The 26,563-nt window shown below is 37.2% G+C and overlaps 1 protein-coding gene across 2 annotated transcripts; it reads right to left on the reverse strand.

Annotated features, from left to right (window-relative positions):
- Positions 1-236: 236 nt before the first annotated feature.
- LOC128009718 (lysyl oxidase homolog 2B) lies at positions 237-26,493 on the reverse strand. 2 transcript variants are annotated; one of them, XM_052592967.1, is made up of 14 exons: positions 26,370-26,493; positions 24,677-25,046; positions 23,789-23,964; positions 15,088-15,299; positions 12,610-12,820; positions 10,963-11,146; positions 9,349-9,506; positions 9,071-9,238; positions 5,863-6,028; positions 3,106-3,346; positions 2,878-2,993; positions 2,583-2,719; positions 2,339-2,450; positions 237-1,575 (listed from the first exon to the last, which is right to left on the reverse strand). In XM_052592967.1, the coding sequence occupies exons 2-14, from the start codon at positions 25,014-25,016 to the stop codon at positions 1,505-1,507; spliced, it is 2,292 nt and encodes a 763-aa protein (XP_052448927.1). In that variant the 5' UTR covers positions 25,017-25,046; positions 26,370-26,493; the 3' UTR covers positions 237-1,504. The 2 variants fall into 2 exon arrangements, with proteins under 2 accessions (XP_052448927.1, XP_052448928.1); XM_052592968.1 differs by having other exon boundaries at positions 26,339-26,466.
- Positions 26,494-26,563: the final 70 nt, after the last annotated feature.

The following is a 26,563-nucleotide window of genomic DNA, read 5'->3' on the forward strand; positions in this document are numbered from 1 at the left end:
TTGGTAGTTTGTTTTTGTAAAAACAGATATGCAATTAATCATCTAAAGAGCATAGGCCTGTTAAAACTCCGCCTTTTTTTTTTTTAGAACACCCTTTAGTGAATTAAGTGAATACAGAAACCACTACAATGTGTTTGCCATATTGCAATGCACCACAAGAGGGTGCAATATGGAGAAAATGGCTTCACACAGGAAAACAACTAAGATAATTCATTTGTCCAAACTGTAGGAATCTATATTGTTTTTCTTTGCCAAATAATGCATGTTTATTACGGTACATCGCATACATCCATGATTTTTACATCCATTCAAGTACGCATAATATGAAATTAGTTGAAACTGTCCCTCAAAAAAACAGAGGATAACACTATATTAGCACCATTGACAGACATTAATAGATGAAAGACATTCCACATTGAAAAACAAAGATATTATGAAATAGCATCCCTTTCTTAAAATAAATTATTGAATACTTGCATGATGAAATACTATGAATACCCTTGCATGAATAGTTGGAAAGGACCAGAATGCTTGTGATGTCTTCCAGTCAGATTCAACAGAGTAAATAATTCACAATGATCGTCCACCAGTGAATTCAAAATAACAAGAACAGGGTGGGCAAAAACCCCAAACAAAACTAATAAAGTTTGCACAGGGTCATCTGCTCCTAGGATGCCAGTGTTTACGAACCACTTATCTGAATTGGTTGGCTTTAAGCTACTGGCAATATTCAAAGTTTTCTTACACTGCAATTAATAATGTAACAACATAATTTCTGAAAATAGTGATGAAATTGTACACGGATAGAAAATATTGTAAGGCTCATTATATATTTCTAATGCATCAGTTGTTTCCTCTACAAACCCATAAGGTACTTGAATAATAACAATAATATCTATAAGCAGAAGTCATCGGCTTGGTTTTTCGAAATGCCAAAGTATTTAGTTGAAATGCATGACACACAAAAAAGGTACTGGTCTCTTCATGCCTTTATTTTTCTGTAGATTTATGTAATATTCGTTCAGAAGACTCATCTGAGAAAAGTCCTCTCACCTTATCAAAACACTTACAAAAAGACCTAAACCACAAGTCCTGTCAAGTCAAAAAATAAAAAAGTGCACCAGAGTTCCTTTCATGTCTGAAGCGAGTTCACTTGAGAGTTATCCACAGTTTCATCTTCAACACCAACAGCAAACAAAGAATGAGGTTTTAGAATTGCTACTGGCTCAGCAGTGAGAAATGGAAAAACAGAATTTCAGTCTGTTAATCTTTTCAGAGTCATTTCCTGTCTCAAATCTGAGTTCTCAATGGAAAAAGTGATGTTTAGTCCTGTAATACAGTAGATGACTGTGCTGCCTATGTGCTGACACTGAGCATAATTGAAAGAGTACCATGGAATTACTGCTGAGAGATGAAAGGCCCTCTAGAGAGGTGTAGTGGTTCAGGGCACTTGATAATCTCACTGGTTGGCCGTGGTTTCTGGGTGTTCATCAGCACTACTCTTTTACCTATGGATCACCTTATTGTTGATCAGGCCAGGGAAAGTGTCTTCTGTCGCTGCACTAAAGGAGCCCCCTGAAAGAGACGGAATCACAGTGATGTTCACTATAAGGCTATAAAGGGTACTATATTATACAAACAAAGAATTTTACTTTAAAATGTATGAAGGTGTCAGTAAGAAATGTAATGTTTGGAATGAGATCTCATTTCATTTCAAATGACGCTTTTAAAAATATATTTTAATATGTAATTTATTCCTGTGATGACAAAAGTTGAATTTTCAGAAGGCATTACTGCAATCTACAGTGTCACATGATCCAAATATGATTGTTTTTTTATTATTAATGTTAAAGACAGCTTTGCTGCTTGATATTTTTGAGGAAACACATTTGTTCAGACTTCTTTAACAAATGAAAAGTTCAATACAACAGAATTTATTTGATATAGAAATATTATCTGACATAAGTTTTCATGGTCATTTTTGATCAGTTTAGTGCATACTTGCTGAATAAAAATATACATTTACATATATATATATATATATATATATATATATATATATATATATATATATATATATAAAACTACCAAAATATTTAAGTGGTAATGTAAATTTTACATTTGCATTTCATTTTTAAAGAATTAGCACACTTTAAGTTTCAAATGATACAATTTATATTATAAAATGTAGTATTTAGATACTTTTTGGTAGTTAAACTTAGTAGAAAATATCCATATTTAAAGTGAAGGGACTTATAAAGTCCAAAATGACGACATGTGAAAACATTTTTCATGACAAGACAATGTGAAGAAGCATAATTCATAAATGTTTGTTTACCTATATGGCAATTATACATCCATATACGGTGACCATCATATCGACATCTGCATTTGACAATGTTATTGGTGTAATCGGACTCTGCAACCTCATAATTGGGGTTAATTACAATCTGTCAGAAAGAGTGAACACTGTTAGTAAAAACAATGAATCACAGTGTCTGTGGTCAAGAATCAGGATAACAGGATTCAAAAGAATTTCTTTGGTACTAAAATTACAACTAGTTTGTAAATGCCATTATTACCTGGAATATGTAGTCTCCCGGTTTAACATCTGTAATGTCCACCCACTGGCAGTCGATATCATGTCTGTATGTATCCCAGCAGCCCAGTGTGATCCCCTGCTCACCAAAGTTCGCACACTCGTACCTCTTCTCTATTCCTAATAAAGTTAACAATACAAAGAGCGCATCATAAAAGTTGATCACATTACTGTAAATTTAATACCAATTTAATTTCAGTACCAATAATACACAGAGTTAGAGTGAGGTGAAATTTGATTTAACTGTGGGCTACAAAAACAGGCACATTCTCTGATACCTTCATCACATTCTGAGTCCTCTAGACAAAAGCTTGCTTTGTGTCCCTCTGCCACCTTGGTGCCATTGTTGCTAAGTAGGTCATAGTGGGTGAACACTTCCATGCTGTGATAGTGACTGAAACAGTAAAAATTTTCAGTAGCCTGAATGTACTCCAGACTTCAGTAACACATGATCCTTTAGAAATCATATTAATATGATGTCAGTTGTCAGTTATCTGACCCCTCACCTGTGGCAGTCATGCCAAACCCAGCTCTCTCTGGAGGCTTTGGGTCTGAAGTCAGATTGTCCATTGTTGTGGATCTGGGAGGTGAACCGGAGAAGCCGGCGATAGGAGTTGGCTGGGGTGGAACTGGAAGTAGAGCCCAGGCAGTTCTCCTCATAAGCGCACCGTAACATGAACATAGGACGGTCCTCTATGTATGTGGTCTGTTGCACCACCTGGGGGTTGAGCACTAGATCTGGGGCAGCTGCAGGGAACAAAGCCAAAAAATAAAATTTAGCTAAAGTTTTAAAACAGATGTTGAATGGTGTCCAGAATAGTTTCTGCATGTTTCTTCTTGATTTTCAACTCCATATTATCTGACAGTGATGGGTTTAAAACACATATTAAACCACAAGCTACATTATTTATTGTTCTTTTTTTCACCAGGACATAAACATTTAGAGATTAAAAATCTCTTTTTCAGAAGCGTCCTGGGCAAGATGAGCAGCCACAGAAGTTCTCAGTATTTTAAAATCCATCCATCCATCCATCCATCCATCCATCATCTTCCGCTTAATCCAGGGCCGGGTCGCGGGGGCAACAGTCTAAGCAGAGACGCCCAGACTTCCCTCTCCCTAGCCACTTCTTCCAGCTCTTCCGGGGGGACCCCGAGGCGTTCCCAGGCCAGCCGTGTCCTAGGTCTTCCCCGGGGCCTCCTCCCGGTGAGACGTGCCTGGAACACCTCCCTGGGAAGGCGTCCAGGAGGCATCCGAAATAGATGCCCGAGCCACCTCAGCTAGCTCCTCCCGAGTGACCGAGCTTCTCACCCTATCTCTAAGGGAGCGCCCAGCCACCCGACGGAGAAAGCTCATTTCGGCCGCCTGTATCCGGGATCTTGTCCTTTCGGTTATGACCCCACAGCTCATGACCATAGGTGAGAGTAGGAACGTAGATTGACCGGTAAATCAAGAGCTTTGCCTTACAGCTCAGCTCCTTCTTCACCACGACAGACCGATACAGCGACCGAATTACTGCAGAAGCTGCACCGATCCGTCTGTCAATCTCACGTTCCATCCTTCCCTCACTCGTGAACAAGACCCCAAGATACCTGAACTCCTCCACTTGAGGCAGGAACTCTCCACCAACCTGAAGTGGGCAATCCACCCTTTTCCGACTGAGAACCATGGCCTCGGACTTGGAGGTGCTGATTCTCATCCCAACCGCTTCACATTCGGCTGCAAACCGTCCCAGTGCACGCTGAAGGTCCTGGTCTGAGGAGGCCAACACGACAACATCATCTGCAAAAAGCAGCGACGAAATCGCATGGTCCCCAAACCGGACACTCTCTGGCCCTTGGCTGCGCCTAGAAATTCTGTCCATAAAAATTATGAACAGAACCGGTGACAAAGGGCAGCCCTGCCGGAGTCCAACATGCACTGGGAACAGGTCTGACTTACTGCCGGCAATGCGAACCAAGCTCTTGCTCCAGTCGTATAGGGACCGAACAGCCCTAAGCAGGGGGCCGCCGACCCCATACTCCCAGAGCACCCTCCACAGGATGTCGCGAGGAACACGGTCGAATGCCTTCTCCAAGTCCACAAAACACATGTGGACTGGTTGGGCAAACTCCCATGAACCCTCCAGCACCCTGGAAAGGGTATAGAGCTGGTCAAGTGTTCCACGACCGGGACGAAAACCACACTGTTCATCCTGAATCCGAGGTTCCACTATCGGCCGAATTCTCCTCTCCATTACCCTGGCATAGACTTTACCGGGGAGGCTGAGAAAATTTTATATATAGTATATAGTATTTTACTATATATTTTAGTACATAGTATAGAGTATTTTAAAATAACAAAACAAAACAACACAATACCAATACATACAGTACAGACCAAAAGTTTTGACACACCTTCTCATTCAAAGAGATTTCTTATTTTCATGACTATGAAAATTGTAGAGTCACACTGAAGGCATCAAGGGCTTTTTGACCAAGAAGGAGAGTGATGGGGTGCTGCGCCAGATGACCTGGCCTCCACAGTCACCGGACCTGAACCCAATTGAGATGGTTTAGGGGTGAGCTGGACCGCAGACAGAAGGCAAAAGGGCCAACAAGTGCTAAGCTTCTCTCGGGGAACTCCTTCAAGACTGTTGGAAGACCATTTCAGGCGACTACCTCTTGAAGCTCATCAAGAGAAGGCCAAGAGTGTGCAAAGCAGTAATCAAAGCAAAAGGTGACTTTGAAGAACCTACAATATGACATTTTCAGTTGTTTCACACTTTTTTGTTATTTATATAATTCCATATATAATTCCACATGTGTTAATTCATAGTTTTGATGCCTTCAGAGTAAATCTACAATTTTCATAGTCATGAAAATAAAGAAAACTCTTTGAATGAGAAGGTGTGTCCAAGCTTTTGGTCTGTACTGTATTTAAAAAAAAATGCATTTTGATTCTTCCTTTAACAGCTCACAGATCAAAGATTTAAAAGTACACACTGACAACAAACTTTGCATCTATCACTAGCCATGGCATACCGAAAAGCTTGTTTCCCTTATTTAACTGATACAAATGGAGCAGAAAGGACATATATGTGCTAGTGTTCACACAATGAAAACAGTCTTGCATGTTATTTTCAACATAACCTGTAGAGGTCAGTGTTTTGTCCAGAAATAAATTATTATTAAATTATTAATAAATTAATATATTAATAAAAATGTAAAATAAAATATAAGAATAACTGGATTTGAATATTTGAATATGATGATAATTATCTCACTCTCAGAGCAGGAAACTCCAGCAGCAAAGCGGCCTCCACCTTTAGGGCAGCTGAGATATTGTCCGTGATGCAGACAGTGGGAGAGAGACATCTCTGTTCCTGCACACCTCACCCCACTCATCACCACTGAATCTGCATTCACTGCACCAGGCCAGTTCCATGTCTCCTGTACAAGCACATAATCACACCTCAGCTCAAATCATTCTTCCAATCCACCGGGGAAATTAAGGGAAGTGCAAATAGACTGAATATAAAGACAGCATTTATAATTGTACAGATGTTACATTATTAAAGGTGCACCCTGTAATTTTAACTCAGTCCCAAATATATATTTAAAACGTATTCTTTTTAAAACATAAAGTACTTTTGAAAAATGTAAACTCACATGAGCAGACTCAAATGATAAAAGTATCAAATATCATAGCCTAGTAAAAGCTGTTTTATTTTACATGAAGCAAGTTGCATCATAGGAGCAGACATGTATGAGGCATACTTAAGATGTATATATAATACTTGCTGGTATTGTTAATTAAATCTAAAATTACAACTATTAAAAATAGCTTTCATTGTTTGAAATAAAGCTGAAATATAAATAATATATAAAAATCAATTCAAAACTTCATCTTTAAAAAACCTAAACAAAAACGAATAAATGTTGCTTCGGTGACTAAAGTAAATACATAAATAGAAACATGCACATTACACATATTATGCACATATTATACAGTAGACAACAACACATTTCAAAATGACAAAAAACTAATTTCAATTAAAATGAAAACTGAAAATCAAAATTCATTGAGTAGGGCATTTAGTGGTTTCTGTAATTGAAAACGTTTGCTTTTTCATGATTTTACATTCACGTCACTAGGTGTCTTTACAAGACTGGCGTAAAGGAAAAAAATACATGCCCTGAATGCATTCTTATGAAGGAACAGATGTTAAAAAAACTAAACTGAGGAAAATTGGAAAAAGAAAATGTCAACAGAGAAAGAGAAAAACACTAAAACGTACAATAACCACAAGATGGTGCTATTGCATGTCACCCAATCAAAACCTAAGGGACTTCTTTGTTCTAACGGAGAAAAATCCTCAGCAACCTAGACCTAGCTTAGCAAATCATTGGAAAAGTCAAAACAGTAGCCATAGAATAGTTCCAGAGCAACGAATTGTTCTCTTTGCTACTATATTTTAAGTTACCTACACTTTAAAGTCGTGAGACAATCCGTTTCCCCTCAAACTACAAAACCATTTCATAAATCACTTGTCAACACAACAGTAACATCTTCAAAAGCAGACCTCTCCTTCTTTTTTTTCCGACCCTGCGGGAGTCAACTGTTTTGTTCTAGCTTGTCATCTATTTAAGATCCATTTGATGAAGAGATATAATTTTCTCCTGGAACAGAGAGTCTCTAACGCTCTTAAAGTCTTCCCAGGTGTAACTGTTTATCTTTAACAATGTCAAACCAGAAGGGAGTAACTGTTTCTCTTGGCAACCGTAAACACAGACATCTATAACTGTCAGAAAGCATGTATTTAAGGTTAATCTGAGGAAAACAAACTTGTCTTAAACAGTTAGCTGTTCTACTAATTACCGTAGTTCTCTATCAGTATCAGAACCATCATTCACACAGGGTGACTTTGCAGAGCTCTGCATATCAGGTCAATGAAACGGGAAAACACATCACACTCTAACATAACTGGGATTCATTTCAGACTTCAGATACACAAGTACATTTGTTTCCTTGCAGTAACTCATTTGTCCCAAGCTGTAAAAAGAAAGAATTTCATCTTGGACGCAGAACACGTCAGATGAGAGAGCGTGCTGCTGGGAGAAAAACAGAAAAACAGTTTCTTTATGGACATATTTGACAAATAGAATCAGGGGACATTCTTTCGAAGGTACAGTCGGCTCTGTTTACAAAATCCCATCTGTGAATTGACAGATGCAGTGTCATTAGACTAGACAACATGTCTGAGAAATGCTGCGATTTCTTATTTACAATCAGCAGGGACAGTTAATGGGCACCACAGGAATCACGTTGTCACAAGATAAATGGCCTGAAACATTCCAGAACTGATATGATCTGGTTTTTCTAAAGCTATACTTCACAAGTAGAGATCTCTCAAGCTTTTACAAAACTTTCAACCCACATAGAGCTTTGATTCCACTAACAGCAGTCTTCCACCATCCCTGCTTATACAAAAAGAGCTGAATAGTAATGTGAAATTGAAATACCATGAATTTCTTCAAAGGGCCAACACCCAATTTATTAAGATCAAGGGACGACCTGGTGAGAGGGATAGACATATCTTACCAGCCGTCTGTTCAGGTGTCAGCGGTGTAAAAGGATCCCACTTCAAACTTTTAACCCTGGGTCATTCTAAACCCTGATTATCTTGGTTATTGTAACTCTGGTAACCAAGGGTTAAGCACAGTGTGAAGGTCCTTAATGTGAGACTTAAAGGTACAATTTGTAAGATATTGGCAGTAAAATATCCAAAAACCACTAGGCTAGTGTTTTATTTTTATTTTTTCCCAGCCGATTACTAACAAAAATTTTTGCTTCAAGCAGTTCCTTATTCACTTCTTCTTGCACGTTTCATGGTGGATTGTGTTACTTATTTATGGAACATTATTACGGTTTACTGTCTGCCGCTGGTTCCATCGACAAGGACAGCTCCCGTAAACGTAAGGGCCAACCAAAAAACCCAAAAAAGTTTGGGACAAGAGGAGAGAAAGAGCAAGGATCAATATCGGTGTTGCATTTTCTAGATGGAGAGAGCTTCGCGACAAACTTCAACTAGAAAGAGATGCTGATCTTGCTTTTGTTCTACTCGACAGGTGAGTTGTTTTGATTCGTATCTTTACAGAAAATGTATGCTATTAAAACGATCAACAAGATTAGTTTTATGGAGCATACATGCCAAACGAGGAGCATCGCGTCTCTAGACCCGCACAAGGACGCATCTGATCCATCGTCTGATCGCGTCTTTGAATCCGTTAAATCCATGATTTATCTTTCCGTCTGATTGATGGCCGTCAGTGGTTGGGTAGAAGACAACAAATCCCATCATCCCACGCTCCTTCTTATCGTCATCAAACCACGCGATTGTTATTGTTTTGGTAGTGCGCCCTCTAGTGGCAGGTTCTACAACCTGTACCTTTAAATGTCCATTTCTAGTGGGGCTGTGAGGGTAAACATACCTGGAAAGCCTGGCTTGCGAAGCCCAGGCCCAGCTGTCTGCAGACCACCATGGCCTCCATTGTGCCCCAGCCCTCACCACACACAGTCCCCCACACCATAGAACCGTTGTGCTCCATTAGAACCTCCACACGGCCTTCAAAGGGGTTACGACCTCCACTCAAACGCAGCTGCAATAATGAAGAGCACAGTGACTATGTTATGCTATAACGGTAAAAATAAATTTCAATATCCAGTCATATTAAAGGTACCACAGATGCATAAAACAGTAAGTTCTTACCCTCTGTTGAAAGCCCATGGCAGGAACATTGCACCTCACACCTGCGTCTTCTTCATGACTGCAGCCTTCAGAATCTTTGTCCATACTGAAGGGGCACTCGGTGACAGACTTCTCAAAGCCAGAACATTTAACTTCATTCATATGTACAGGGCCCATTCCTGGAAAATATGCATTTTCATACAGAGAGACATATATTTAAACATATATTTAATCATAATTATTTACTGTAGCTCAAACAGTAAGGTATGTTTTAAGGTATGACAAGAGTCATATCTTTAAACACATATCTAATGATGGCATCATAGAAAAATAAAAATAATTTAACACAAGAACCGTAGTGCATTGTTTTAAATAGTTATTGTGTGCATTTTTCAAAGAATTTAAGGAATTTTCTTTTTCAAGTGAGAAAGAAGTTATATTTTCAGCTTAAACCTATCAATCCAGAGGCTACATAACCATGACCTACCATATCATTTGGATCCCTTTTAGGACTATAGATAACTATAGATCAGTGACCTAAAACAAAAATGGAACCATGCAATTTGTCAAAACCAAACACCTTTAACTGACATAGCATGGTGCGACTACTACAAAACATTCAGATACACTGTAATGTATGCATAAATTATTGCATTAACGTATTATTTAGGCCGGGGTCTGAAAATGGGGACCCATTTCATAACATATAAAGTCATCAATACATTTTTCAAGATCCATTTGTGTGAACAACAGCAAACATTAAAAAAATATGTTAACATAATTTGGTATCATAAAATCTAATTTTCCCTGATTTCTCAAATATAAAAGGTCACTGCACTATAAAAACATACCTTAAATTTCAGAACTCAAAATGATTTCAAAATGACTTGGTATCTACTAATAAAAACATGAAAGAGTTGCTGTGTAATACTTATCTTATACAGTATGCAAAGACTACCTAGTCATATCAGTTCATAACCCCTTTAAAAAATGTTAATGTGTAAACTAATGAGTATGACAACTTTTTAGTGCCATGTTATATATATATATATATATATATATATATATATATATATATATATATATATATATATATATATATATATACACATTAAAAATAAAACCATAATTAAATTATATTGAAAAAAACGTCAGACAATTTTCACTTTATTCTCGAAATATTTTGACTTTATTTTCAAAATATTACAACTTAAATCTTGTATTGCTACTTCAACTACTTTATTCTTGTTATATTGTATTCATTTATTATATATATATTTATTTATTTATTTATTGTGGCATCAAAACACCATTGTAGAAGAGAAACGATTCAAATTCAATTTTTTCCCCCCTCCCACACCTTGCAGCCCCCTTGGGATTCCAGACCCCCCAGAGTCATAAAAGCAGTTCTATTCAAGTTGCAAAACTAAAGGTGTGCTAGAAAGATAGTGTCTGTAGTGAACATACTGATGGAAATCACTTTCATTATAACAAGCAATATATCAAATTTAGTCCTCCATTTCCCTAGAGCACCTTGTGTTATGAATACTTAAAAAGTGCACCAACAAATGCACAGAAGTCAAGGTGGTTGTAATGTTCTCTCTAGAACCTTCTGATCAGTTAAACTATATGCACCTTGTCCAAGTTGACCTCCAGAAATAGCTTCTTTGGCACTTCCAAATCCAAGCTCACGACACACCACAGTAGCTGCTATGAGATTCCAGCTGTCATCACAGATCGTGCCCCATTCTCCATTTTTCAACACCTCCACACGCCCCTCTCCAAGTACAGCGCCACCTCTGAGACGCACCAGAGGTTGCTGTGAAGGAAGAAGAGAATGACTCCTCTTAGCAGAAAAGCTGAAACTCTTTGCTTAAAAACTAATTATGGTTATACTAACTAACAATGAAGGATATTGATATTCGAGACATTTTCCAATAACTCTGGAAATTTTAATGGCAGATGTGCATTATAGACCTCAAGACATCATAAGCCTAACATCATTTTAAAAGATTATAAAAGTTGAAAAATCCATTTCTCACTTGCAAAACAGTTGTGCTTGCTATTTTTTTTTTTTTGCAACCACTGTGCATTGTTCAAAAGAAATTATCTGAAATATTTTGTAGCATCATAAATTCATACTGTCACTTATGATCAATTTAATATATCATTGCTGAAATAAAGTGTACATTTCATGTAATAGTTCATCTTTGACCATAAAATCAATCATAGGTCTTCTATAGGAATTCTTTCAGGAAAACATTTAAGTGGTGCAGATCTGTTTCATGCTAATGAACTCACTGACCTCGCTGAATGGTATGCAACAGGCAAGCTTCCACATGGACCACATAGATATGTAATTTGGAAAGAGTGATCTCATTTTCGGCTTCACAGTGCTTTAGAGATTCAAAAATATTCTCTTCTTTGTTCTCTAACATTAGTATTCATATAATCACAGTTTGTGGCAACTTAAAATATTGAACTTAAAAAACTGTCACTTTTCCCATTAAAACTTCTTTAAATAAGTAAGAGACGATTCACTTTGAAATAACCACTTAGTCTAGATCAAGATTAGTCTAGTCTAGTCTTAGTCTAGATCAAGATATGACCACGGTGAAAAATTGTGCTTAGCTCTGCTCCATACTTAAAGGATTACTCCACCCCAAAAATTACAATTTTGTCATTAATCACTTAAACCTATGTGGTTCCAAACCGGTAAAAGCTTAGTTTGTCTTCAAAACACAATTTAAGATATTTTGGATGAAAACACGGAGGCTTGTGACTGTCCTGTAGACTGCCAAGTAAATTACACTGTCAAGGTCTAGAAAAGTATGAAAGACATCATCTGAATAGTTCATCTGCCATCAGTAGTTCAAATGTAACATTATGAAGCAATGAGAATACTTTTTTAACGTGAAGAAATCAAAAATAACAACTTTCTTCATAACATTACAGTTGAACCACTGATGGCAGATGGGCTAGTCTGACAACATCTTTCATACTTTTCTGGACCTTGACAGTAGTTTACTTGGCAGTCTATGGGACAGTCACAAGCCTTCCGGTTTTCATCCAAAATATCTTAAATTGTGTTCCGAAGATGAACAAAGCTTTTACATATTTGGAACGACATGGAGGTAAGTGATTAATTACAAAATTTTCATTTTGGGGTGGAGTATCCCTTTAATAGTTTTCATAAAGGTGAGAGTCAGAAGTTCAGCACAAAACACATGTGGGCATGTGGCTTCTTGGATTTTTGGAAATAAATACATCATCTGGCCTCACCTCCTGTCTGAAGGCCTTCTTGTATCCTGCCATGGGAGTGGGGGCGAAAGCTCTGCCAGGGATGCAGCTGACTACCACAGGACTGCTCTGCTCAGATGTGCTATTCGTGGCAAGCATGTGGCCTAGCTTACAGCTAGACAAATGAGCTTCATTTCCCGTGCAATTTATGGAGTAATCCCAATATGTTGGCTTTCTACGGCTGGCAAACATCCTGAGAAATAAAGCAAAGAGAATTTAAGAATTAAACTGAATAAACATAACTAAAACAAAACTCGTATAGGCCCAAAGTGGAAGATCATAGTAATAATATGTTATTCGTGACAGCATTAAAGATTTGATACACACTGAACTTTCAAAAGATGAAATGTTGCTGAAGTGACGTCATATATTCCTGCAGGAAAAATGGTGCTCATCCTACAAACAGAATATTTGAGAAGCTTCATATGAAATCCCATGATGTTAACAGTTCCCTGTCAGAAGTATACTGGCCGTCATTCACAAAACATACACAGTCCACATTTGTTTTTTGTTTAGACTCGGAGGGAGAGAACGTCTCACACTGGAATTGCTCCAAAGTCTGTTTCAGATTCTTGCTGCAACCACCATTGGGAAAACAAATGTGGACACAAACAAACACACAAAAGGCTCTGGAAGATACAAAAGAAATGCTAGACATAGCATTTAACTCACAGATTCTAAAGATGAGAATAAAAGAAAAGAAAAAATTTGTTACAAAAGCTTGAACATATAACCAGGCAGTTCATTTATATTATTTGAGGGAACAGCTGTAGGGAAAGCTGTTATACTTCATCATCTGAGAACATTGTCTGTTTGTTCCAGCCAGGGAAAGAGCCGTATTATTTACAGGAGCCATTCATGTGCGATCCTCTGAAAGGATAGTCCAAGTTTTCTGATGAAGGCATGGTTTAGAGCCACAGGGCAGTCAGAGGTAGTTGAAAAGAAGCCCATTTTGGATCCCTGCTGAAAAAGCTACAGCCTTTGGCTACGTGCCCCACCTCCCCCCAACATCAAGCACCCAATTAAAAAAAAAAAAACAGACAGCGCCTGCACATTTCATAAGGCACACCATGTGTAGGGAAGCACGTAGCTTAGCCGAAGAGTCTGAGAATACAACCAACTATAAAGCTTTAATTTCCATTGTGCCTGTATGTTTTGTAATAAAGCAGATTCATTATTTTCTAGTCCTAACTAGTCTTTAGTGCTGAATTCCACATAGTTGTGAAAGTGCTCATGAAGATATACTCGTAGATCATACATTATGAATACATTATGGATTGTAATAGCTTAGCAGAAAGTATAAGTTTGAGTTGCCCTCAGAAGATTTTTATATTTATTTGCCCATTTTCTTGTAGGAGTACTACAGAGATTTATCTACAATGAAATTCTTAAAAGACTCGCTAGAAAACATCCTTCTACCCTAAATAAGGTTCATTTACCTAGACATGTTTGAGAGGTATCCAGTGATTTCCAGACCAGGGCTGATGAAAAAGCACCATGTCTATTTTTATTTTATTTCCAATGTTGGGTATTTTCTTTCAGGCTTTCTACCAACAGCTTACATATTAAGATTTATGTCTTATCAAACAAAAAATGACTTATGGTGAATTATGGTATGAAAGTGTCAGGCTGTTTACACTAAGATAGTCAACATATAATAGGGCTTCGATCTAAGCAACATAGCAAATTAGATTAAGGAAGTTTTATTTATATTTGTTAAAATAAATGAAAACTGAAGCATACACTGTAACTTCTAAAGCTTAGCTTAAATTAGCTTAAACATAAAAATATTTCCTCTGTACTACTACTGTATTCTACACTACTAGAAGTGTAAAGATTTGGGGACTTGGGATTTGGGGACATTCTCTTAAACAACATCATAAGATATATCCTGAAATTTAGACCAGGATGATTTCCCTTGAACATTCAGTCCACCCTTATTCAGTAAATAAATAAAATAAAATAATTTTGTGATGAAACTCTTATACTGGATGACTTAGTTCACTTGTTTACAAAACTAAACCTCTATATGTTTCAAACGTCAGCTAACACAGACCCTGCAGTAGCTTTAAGGGCCCCTGGATCACAGAAGATGCATCAAAGCGGTTTAGAATTTATACACTGTAGGAGCACTATGATTGAAACATTTGCTATGTTCCATAGGTTGGAACACGGGATTAAATTCAGCACATAACACGACCATATTTTCATGTAAAACATATTTGTCAGTGTACATTCCAAATAAAGCTACAAGCAAACAATTAAACTCCATATGCATTGAATGGAGTAGGATTTTTATTATCAAAAGGGGAGTACCTCCATGTAAAATGTAAAATTACAATTCTAAATTTTCCCTATAGGTTCCTAAAGTTACTTTTACTTTTATGTAGAAAGAAATCTATATTCTAAAGTAATATTTGCACAAAAGAAATGTCGACTGAAGGCCAAATGAGAACTCACTTGTACACACGGGTGTTGTATCTCTTGTCTCCTGGAAAGCCGAACATGCCACAGATAACCCTGCTGTTCATTTGAGTCCACTCATCATCACAAATCTGCTTCCAGTTGCCTCCATCCTTCACTTCCACATAGCCCTCTGTGACTGGGATGCGCTTACGATATGTAGACAGGATGGGACGTATACGAACATCCTCCACCTGAATGTTCAGACTCTAAAGGGCGAAAGACAACACGTTTTGTTAAAGCTGATTTATGATATACAATGATTTTTGTATTAACAAGAAAAATAATTGCAGGGTGAGAAACCGAAGGCCAAACATATTAGACATATTATAAGTTTTAACAAGGAATCTCCCGTCAGTTGGGTTACCCCATTATGGCTCCGTTTTCATATAGCGTAAAGTTTCAATTTGTTCTATGTCAGCATTATTCAGTGTACCCATATTGTAAAACTCTTAATTTGACCCTTTAACTTTAACACTTTAAACTAAACAGGTTTTACAGTTCTTCACTTCATTATAAACATCCTATCAGCAGGACTTGTTGACCTGCTCCACCTCTGAAAAAACGTCCAGCCGTGTTTACCCTCAAGCCAACAACAATTCACATCTGTAGCCAGACTGTAAAAATGCATTTAATGGGTTCTGACGTATATAGTCGATAAATAAAAAGGCAAAGAAGAGGTTACTGCTTTCAAGCTCACATCAAATAATCCCAGACACCTTGATAATCAGGCAAAGGTGCATGGTTAAAATTCTTTCCCCAAAGTCTGGAAAACTGAAGTACTTGGAGAACATATTATGCAACACTGAATATCAGAAGGTACTTCAACTCGTTAGATTCACATAGCAGCATCTTAATTATTATTTCATCCCATTTATTTATTTATCATATATTTTATGGACTAACACCAAATTCTTTCAGGAAGTATCTAGGCTTATGTGAGCTCTAAATGCGTCAGAAAGAATTAAGCTAAATCATTTCAGTAGACTCTAAGACTACTTGAAGAGCTTTAGAAGTAGATCCACATTCCTATACAAAGAGACCATGTGGGTGGAGTTTTGAAAGACTATATGCGATGCTGAGCTTAGACATTACATTGCCCTCTGTACCTTATGATATAGTTTGACCACATATTTGTGAAATATGTTTAAATTTGTGTTAAACAGACTACCATTTAAAAGTCTGGGGTATGTAAGATTTTTTTTTTTTGCACTTTAATAATTTTATTCATCAAAGATTTATTAAAGGTGATACTGGATGAAATTTTTACTTTAATCTTTTGTTATTTTTTTGCATTTAGTTTTTTGCACAAGGTTTCTGGCATGTCTGCTAGCTCAGAAGAGCTGAAAAGTAAACACACTGTCAGTTTGTTATGGGATGTCTGAGTATGGATGTGTCTTCCAGCAAGCTGTTTCAATTTGCAGCCACATTCAAGGTAGAATGCTAGCTATTTTAATAGGCAGTAATGAAGGGTCATTTTGAACAAATCTTTAATGTATCTCAGGGAGAATAATTCGTCTGGAGGAGTGATTCTTTCAGTCGCGCATGCACAACATCATATAGGTTCTGTACTGGAGTTAGTCAAGTAGTTCACCTGTTTCGAGTCTTCGGGTTTTTCGAGTCTTTCGTTCATCACGTGACAGACCCATGAGCTTAAACAATGCTGCCCAAACCAGAAAGAAACTTAGTAACAATAAGAACCATAATGACAGAAATTCACACATTTATAAACTCTAAGAAGTATTTGAGACCAGAAACGCACCACGTAACTGTAAGAGTAAATAGTAATAATGATAATAATAATAATAATAATAACTATGCACCCATTTGTACGAACGCTTGTCAATTAACTAATTTCTCTATCCAATGCTGTCACGTCATGTGACAAAAGGACAAACAATTCGAAAGACTCGAGAGATGAACAAGTCAATTTTCTTCCTGGCTCAGACTGCATTGGTTTAGCTTATGGGAGTCACGTGATGAACGAACGACTCAAACCTGAAGACTTGTCAGATAAGAGGTGAGGTGAGCTAATCATAGACTGAAGACCCAGGTAAACCATTAATTAATATTTCTTACAGCATTATAGTTTTGTACTGTTTGCAGTAGATGCGTTAGGGAAGTAACACTAAACATTTTAATTATATTTTGCTTAAATGAACTAAATGACTTTGAAAAAAAGAATCATTTATTTAGCTGAACGAGACTCAAAGGTCCAAGTCAGTAAAATAATCCCAACTTCCCATCACTACAAGGCAGCAAATCCTGTCCTCTGTCAACATGCCCTACAGAAGAGAGGTGTGGGCTGAGCAGTAGCTCATTATCATTTAAAGAGACACGCACTGAAACGAGTCACTGTGAACAGAGCTGTTTTTGAAAGGATGAAAAGGGTGTTGTTTTACACAACACAACCGTTGAGTAATTTTAACCAAAGTACCATACAGACATTTGCTAACATCAACAAAAAACAACTCCACACTCTTGAACAGTGGAACATGTGTTAAAAACACAGCATTAAATTAAACGTTAACCAAAGTTAAAAATGCTAAACTAGACATTGTATCTCATTCTCTCTTACACAATACAATTGTATTAAAATATATATAAAAAATAAAAAAAACTTTGCAATGACCAGGTATAAAAGTGCTCCTTGGGCTGTAAAAGGTTACATATTTTTATGAAAAGTGAGGGAGAACAAGAAGTTGACAACCCACTCACCCCCGCCCTCTACAACATAAACCAGAAAAGAGGGAGGTGTCTTTCATTTAAGAAAAATAAATAAATAAATAATCAAGCAATTAATACAAGCTGAAGTCAGGGATTTCGAACTAGGAATGAGAATATGGTTGTTTATGAATGTGGCAGAGTCAAAGGATATCCTTACTGGACCACACTGGAAATGCAAGCAGTGCAATTATGTGGGTGTATTCCAACATGTAAACACAATAACAAGCGTTCATTAATATGACCTAAAGAGTAAAGACTATTATGGATTTTAAAATGTCCGAAATCTTCACGAGGCAAAACAAAACTCACAAATGAACTGCCTATCACTCAAAAACATGAAATGGTCATATCTGTAAATCAAGAGATTTATTTTTTTTGTGAATGAAAAGGTCAGTCTTTTTTTTATGCCTCTGAGCAAGTGGTCATAGCTGCAGATTGAACGGATTTAATGAAGGTCTGTGCCTTTCCAAAATCTAAATTGGACTCTGTGGTCAGCAAAAGACATCAAAACATAGAAGCAGTTTCCATGACTTGGCACAAAACTAAGTAAAACTTTCATAAACAGTTTTTGTTATCTAAGCAATTGTGAGATGCAACAAAGCATTCCCATCAAATGCTAAAATAAAAAGCTACAGGAAAACACCAGCTAAAACGGCATATAAAGGCAACCAAAAAAAAAAAACAAAAAAAAACACGCCAACACAGATTCATGATTTTTTAAATATGTTAACATATTGTTTGGTGGATAATAAAAAGTGAATTTCCATCAGAAAACAACTCCGTAGTCTTGATAAATGAGATTTAAATTTTTTTGATTTAAGTAACCATTTACTTTGTGACTTGATCAGTGAGTTCAAAGACAAGTGCACATTTCTCAGCTACATGAGGTTTCAATTAACTCTTCTCTAAACAGGCAATGTGGAAAGTTTCAATTAAGGTTGGAAGGGAAAAAAAAACACCTGAGGTGTGATTTATTAGCACAAAAGAGGAAGAAAAAGACTTCCAAACACGTGTGGCTGGCTTCCATAGTAACTGGATTTTGCAGCGAGGAAAGAAAAATACAGCAGCTGGGATATCGATTTATGAGGGCTTGTCCTTCTGTGGATGTAAGTAAGCGTCTCAGGAGACCAGTCTGTCTTTCAAAAAGAAAAAAGAGAACCCTCCTACTGCTCAGACAGGAGAAGGAGTCTGAGGCGCAAGTGGTGAACTGACAGGCATTCTTCCACTGGCCGCCAGACAGATTGTGAAAAGGAAAATGTCACATTGTTTTTCCCTTCAAACAAGAAGAAAACTGAAAGAGTTGAAAGAGTCTACAACTAAACAATACAAATAACATAAAATTATTCCACAAACTCATTCAAAAAATCTAATAAATCAACATACCCAAGTTAAAATGTACTAAAATGTAAAACTTTATCATAAAACAACTTGCAGTGCTGATTTTATAATACATTATAACTTTAACAACTTTAAATAACTTTACTGGTGAAGGAAATTTAAATGAATGTCTAAAATCCACAAAAGGAGTACAAATGGTAGATATTAAAGCTAAAGATGGGAACAAAGACATGGTTTTAACAAAAAATAAAACTTCTGCTGTTAAAAATGGCTGTTGTTTGTTTTTAAACTCTTTGCAAAGACATGCTAAATGCTTCTCTCCAGATGGAGCCCATTTCCTATTACCATTTTCCCTTCCCCCAACTTATAACAGAAAAGTGTGACAAACAAAATGCTCATAGTTTTTGCTCATAGTTCAATGCTCATAGTTACATTTTACATAAACTTGTCTGTTACTGAGCTTTTAAAAAAGATGGGCAACAGTTAACAAACAACCTTTCTACTTTGCTGGACAATGCCCTGGCCTGTCTTGTTAGACAGACTGAGCGCCTTAACACAAGTGATGATTATCTGTTTCCTAAAATAGCAAGATTGGAGTAGCACGGCCCATTCCACTTATCTGGTGCCCGTGTTTAATTGTCTTTTTATTCTTTCTCTGACTGCCACTCTTTTAACGGTTCCTTCTGACCTAACAGTCTCCTACAAGAATTTTTAACATTGAAACACTGGAAAAAACAACATTGAATTTTGGTGTCAGTTTTCAAGGAAAACGTTTACATGTACAGAAACCTCGGAATCCCCAGGAATGTTAAAAAAAAATGTGTTTTTCCACTTGGGTCAAAAGCAAAATGTACTACAAAAACCACAAGCAATAGTCACATACTATACTGAATAGGGCGACAAAGTAGTGAAGGCTAGGCTTTAGACTGAAAGAACAACTCTTCCCACAGTAAATGACACTGCTAGTCACGTTAACTGTGTTTTGATCTGCATTTTCAGAGATTATGCTTTCTACTTCATAGAAATAAACAACCTGTGTAATTTAGGGTGAGTCATTTCCCTTTAGTATGTAACTTAAAGGGGAGGAGGGGAAGATAAGTAAACAGAATGAACATCTACTTAAAGAAACAGAGAAAGCGAGTGTTTGATAGTAATGAAACTGTTAACTGATCACTGAAATCATTGATCACTGAAATGTTAGTTTAAATATGATATCCATCAAGCGTCTGTGTCATGCAGTTCATTACCTCAAATGTAATTTTTAGTAATCCCTCAGTTATTAAAAGCATTTAACAGAAAAAAAACAATTACTTTCTTTAAAGTTTTTTTTTTTCTTTTAACCAAGAATACTATTTTATTCCATTTACCCAAAGGTAAGGAATAACAGTCACATTTTGACCTTTGATGTGAGCGGGAAATGTATAGGAAATATACACTGCATAACATTTACATAATAAACTCACTTATAGACATGTGAAAAATATCTGTGAAGTGCAGTACAGTGAAGTACAGTACAGTACAGTCTTGAAAAAAGGTTTTAAAAAGGGGGATTCGTGGAACATGTAGAGCAAGAATAATTGTGCATGCTGGGCCAGACTCCAGGGAGGAGGAACATATTAGTCACAAAACAAATAATGTCTGCCTGTTTCCGAGCTGATCAGCAGCATGAGATGAAGTGGTGGTGACCATGTTTATCTTCAGCTGTTGTACAAGTATTAACAGAACTAAATGACTCTGTACATGAGAAATATCTTAACCTTAAAAATCTTTCCAAGGCATTCTAAGCCCAACTTGGATTTTATGTTAAAAGAAACACAGTCGTTAACTCTTCAGCAAATAAATAAAGCAACTTCCCCTGAACTCAGTACTTTATAAAGGCACAAACTCCCTGTGATTGTAATTAAGGTATTGCATAACACGTGTCTGCATGGTAGGCCTGGCTTCCAGCTGCTTCTGCGTGTCCCACTCTTCCATGATAATGGTGGATGAGAGCACTGGTCCTGATTTATACAGGGCTTGTATAATGCCTAGATTTATCAGAATTGTCAAAAATGGATTCATCTAGTTTTCATGTATAGAGCTAAATAAATTGAGTAAATGGAAACATTTACTAAAATCATGACTGGCTAACCACATACCTCTCTTTGCAAACAGGGAGAACTTCTTGTTCATTCACATTAAAATTAGGCTGTAGAAAACTATACAGATTTGACCAGCCAATGCTCTAAGTCTTGCTGTAAAAAAGTCATGTAGTGCCATGATTTACAGCAGGGGTCTTTAACTAAAATTGTCCAGTAAAAAACTCTCCTCACTAGCGAAGGTCCAGAAAATAATATAGAAAAACATGAATTCATAGTTATTTAAGCTCAAATTTAAGACTTTTTTAGGACCTGCACAAGTAAAGTTATTAAAGGGAAGTCGTGGGCTGATGGTTAGAGAGTCGGACTCACAATCGAAAGGTTGTGAGTTCGAGTTCGGGGCCGGCAGGAATTTTAGGTGGGGGGAGTGCATGTACAGTTCTCTCTCCACCTTCAATACCACGACTTAGGTGCCCTTGAGCAAGGCATCGAACCCCCAACTGCTCCCCAGGCGCCGCAGCATAAATGGCTGCCCACTGCTCCGGGTGTGTGTTCACAGTGTGTGTGTGTGCTCTTTGGATGGGTTAAAAGCAGAGCACGAATTCTGAGTATGGGTCACGTCACTTTAAAATGATTTACAGTTTTTCAGGTATTCACACACAAAATTAAGTTTCATAAAAAGATTAACTTCCATGTCTAAACGTAGCAACAGTTAACTGTAGTAGTAATCCGTGGCACCATTTCATAGTTTCAAAAGGCTTCGCGGTCCGGATTCATGTTGAGCAGGGTCACAGGATATTTGAGGCACATAAATATTTGCAGCTTTTTGAATAGGTTCAGAAAAGTACACTGTATCTTTCCTTAAGTTTTGGGTTTAAAACAACTTGACAAGATTTTTTAGATCAATGCTTCTGAGCGAAGTGATTCAGCAAATTATTACGTATACTGTAAAATAAACTACTTTAATGACAACAGTTATTCCATACCACTACCTGGAAAATGTAGTGTTCAAGTATTCTCCCCCAATATTCTTTTAAAGTCTCAACTTTGGACGCTCCTCTACATATGCCATTTCTGCACTAATACATTACATAATTTTTCCCATTTTAACATGAGGAAGGCCACAGTGCGCTGCCTATGAACATTCCCAGATGACTTGAATGAGGCCGGCATTATGGTAAACCTCTATGTGATTTGACTGCCTTAATCTGGAGCCCTTGCAGGCTATCAATAGACGGAAAAGCTGACTCTGGCTTTCTCTCCAGGTTTCTTAGCTGGAGACTACCAAATAGAAGCTGATCTAAGAAGTCTAGACTTCCCTCTACCCCCTGCTTGACTCATATATTCCCTATTCTTTTAGAAAAGGCAAGTATAAGTATATTCAGATATTTTCTTGCTGCAAAGTACAGTGGTGATGAGTGCTCAGACGGACATTCATTAAGGTTTCCATATGGTATTACACTGAGAATTACAATCAAAGATTAACTCTTATTTGTTAATTTCTATAGTCTGTGTTTCATCAAAAGAATGGAATTACACTTCTCTTTGTTTACTAGAGAGCTTATCATGAAATATTTCTCTGCATGCTTAATACATTCTTTCAAGATGACACTGTCGGCTCTGAGCAGCTTGTGTATGGAACGAGACAGGATGGGGACAAATCCTGTTATTACTCTAACTGGACTTGGAAATGAATTTAGATAAGGCCAAGGAGCATAAATCTGGGTAGTGTAAAACAAAAATGTGCCAAGAAGGCGTTTAAACATTCCATTGTCATTTGCCTAGCAACCAAGCCACTTAGCTCTGGGTGCGGAAATAAATGGAAAAGAATGCATCGAAACACTGGAAAGGAAAAACAACAATAGCTTCAGAGGCATCCCGCAACTAGTTTCCCCTACCTAGAAAACTATTTCATGAGGGGCCCACAGCAAAAACATGCACCTTGGCCCCAGGTGGAGAACTCGACTGCCAGTGAGAACAAATGATGTACTTCTGAATTATGAACCGAATCAAGAACACACATTAGTAACACATTTAATGTCACTGTTCCAGAACATTAAGAAGTTTAGACCTTTCTGTAGCTTACAGAAACAAATTAGAGTAAGCCATCAGGTCTGATCACCAAAAGGCTAAACTGCACCTTTTTTTCTGCATTTTCATGCTGCGTTACACCTGCACAGATCATCTTTTTAAAATACACTTAAATGGATATATAACACATCTCTCATTAAATGCTGAAACTGTTTGGTTGTATTGTGTTGACAAATTAATATTTTGTAAAATTTTGGACAGATTCCCCGTACTACCTGCACACATAAACACAATGGTTTTGCACAAATCACTAAAAACATATTTTGGCTTCAAAATGGGTGAATTTCACTAAAAGGCTTTGGGGCACTATTAATTTTGCACCTACAATATTAAGATACATGACTGTAAAAAAATTTATTTGTGTCCTTTGGAAGTTGCATTCAAAATCCATTTGGCTCAAAAATTTGAATGGGCATGATGCCACTGAACAGATTTAGAAACACACCTGTATTAAATTCACTTACATTGATGTTGTTGGTAAGGGTGTTCACAAACTTGAATCCTGGGATTCTCTTGTCGCTGCAAACCACCCCAACATCCTCAGAATGCTTACAATCAGACACTCCTATGCCATTAGACTCACACTGGGCCAAGCTCCTCTCATTCCCCGTGCAGCGGACATTGTCAAACCAGATACGACCTAAAAACACAGAAAGTCAGTGCATGTATATTCTAAAACTCATCAATACTCCATAGAAGAATATGACTGAAATATTGCAGATATTCACTGTTTTGCTAATACTTTCATAATTATTATGTATGCAGCTTTAAAATTCATTTGTCAGAGCACTGGTTCATTAAAACCAGTGAAAAGGGTGCATGAGAACCAATTCTAGAACCATACATTCATATACATTTAACCTAAAATCTTGATGTTGATAAAAATAAATAAACAAACAAACAAACTCCATGGACATGTACTAACCTATAATATCAAAGGAGTAGTTCACCTAAAAAGAAAATTTGCTACAACTGACTCACTTTCAGGCCATCCAAAATGTAGATTTCTTCACTAGAACAGATTTGGATACTTTTTGCACTACATCACTTGCTCACTGATGGATCCACTGCAGAGAATGGGTGCCGCCAAAATAAGTGATAGAAACATCACAATAATCCACAAGTAATTCACATGACTCTGACTTATGGTGATGTTTTTTATCAGCTATTTGGACTCTCATTCTGACAGCACCCATTCACATCACTGGTGAGCAAAACATGTAAAGCCACCCCCCCCCCATCTTACATGGCTTGAGGGTGAGTACATTTTCATACATTTTTAATTTTTGGGTTAACTTTTTCAATAACTGCAGCATGATTGTAAAAGAGAAAAAAATATATAAATATCTTACCTTCTCCCTTCCCATATTTAGATGATGGAAACCAGGAGACTGCTTCCAAATAACCCAGTTCTCTGCATACAACTTGGGCTGCATGAATGGTGAAATCATCATCACACACAGTCCCCCACTCCCCTTCATAGAAGACCTCAACGCGCCCTTCGTTGTGCTTGCGTTTCTCTCCTGCCAGCCGTAGCTGTATCCTGGGCGTATCTTTAGGAAGCTCTGGAATAGTATAAAGGTCTTGAGCAGGGTCTTGGTAGCCCGGAAGGAAACCCAAATGCTCATATTGTGCATAACTAAATCTCCATGTGCACAATAGTAAAACTGACACAGACCAGAGGGCCAGCATAATGATAGAGGCTCAGAAGATTTTTATGGCCTACAAAAAAAATAAAAAAAAAATAATAGGGGGTGAAAGTGAAGCAAAGGAAGTAGGTTTTATTGTTATTACTATTTAAAGGCAGCACAGAAATGCATTATTAATGCTAATAGACAGACATAATCTATTTCTATTTCAATCTATTTCCAACTGGTCATTTATGTGTACTTTTTTTATAAAAAGAACTTTTATCAAAGTATTGCGCTCAAGGATCCATCCCCAAATCAGCCCACATCAAAGAGTGCAGTAATGAGAACACAGAGACTTGTTTAGACTACACCGTGGCATACTATTCATCTACAATGACATGCCCTAATCAGAAAAAAATTTGCACAATCAACTGTTTATCACATGTTTATCAGAAGCAAACAAACAAAAAAGTAAAGAAAGAAAGAAAAAAAACCGTAACGTTTCCAACCTTATGTTCCCTTAAGGTTGCCACTCCAAGATAAAAGAGGCACTTCTACAAAAACACATTTTAAAACTTCCGCTCACTTTCTCAAACACATTCAGAAAATTATTGTCTAAAATACATCACAATGGTGAAGCCTGTAACCTAAACTAAAACTATACAAGCATGAATAAATCTTTCATAATCTTTTCAGGATTTTAGGATGCATTGTCCGAATACATGTGGCAAATAGACATGGCCTCAGAAGTCTCAATGAATTGCCCAAAACTTCGTAACTGAATTTACATAAAGCTCACCACACAGACCACAGGGTTTGTTCAGAAAGTATTTGGTATATACTGTGTGTGTGTTCGCCTGAACAAGACTATTGCTCTGAGCCATCTACAGCTTTGGAACTGCCTCACATTCCAGTCCTAAAGACCTGGTTTTTGTCTGTTAGTAGTTTACTTCCAGACAGCAAGTCCCCTGACCACCATGAATAGGATTCTGACAGGACATAAGGGTTCACATGTCAAGGGGTCACAGTCCTGTGCAATTCCACCTAGACACAAAAACCCAGTGTTCTTCCTGAACAAAAAGCAAAGGCACATATAAGAAATATATTATGCAATCACATAAACCAACAAGACAGCACAACTTATATCTCTTATTTAGTCAGAAACTCCTTGTACTTGCATCCTATCCCACGAAACTCAAGTATGACGTCATGCCTAACCATTAAAATCGCTGTTTCTCTCTCTCTCTTTCTCTCTCCTATCTTACAAGGAAACGTGATGTATTGTAAAACCAGAATGTCAGGTAACAGATTTTAAAACGAAATATTCAGTACAGCTATTTTCGTTTAAAAAAGAGGAAAAAATGCGATTATTCAATAGCTTACTGAAGCAAAGCAGATGCAGTTGTCAGCTTACTTTTGCTGTGAGTGCAACTTTCACAGTGGAATACTCCTCCGAAAGTGAATCTCTGCTTCTCTCAGCTGTTGCACATCCCCTCAACTTTCACTGGTTGATCTCCTACAATTTCAGAGAAGTCGAAACAAAGTTACGCCTTGTAGAACTCCCCCCTCACGCCCACCACTGTGGGCTGGTGACCTCATAGACCTCCA

Source organism: Carassius gibelio, chromosome A5 (genome assembly GCF_023724105.1).
Source record: "Carassius gibelio isolate Cgi1373 ecotype wild population from Czech Republic chromosome A5, carGib1.2-hapl.c, whole genome shotgun sequence".
Classification (NCBI taxonomy): Eukaryota; Metazoa; Chordata; class Actinopteri; order Cypriniformes; family Cyprinidae; genus Carassius; species Carassius gibelio.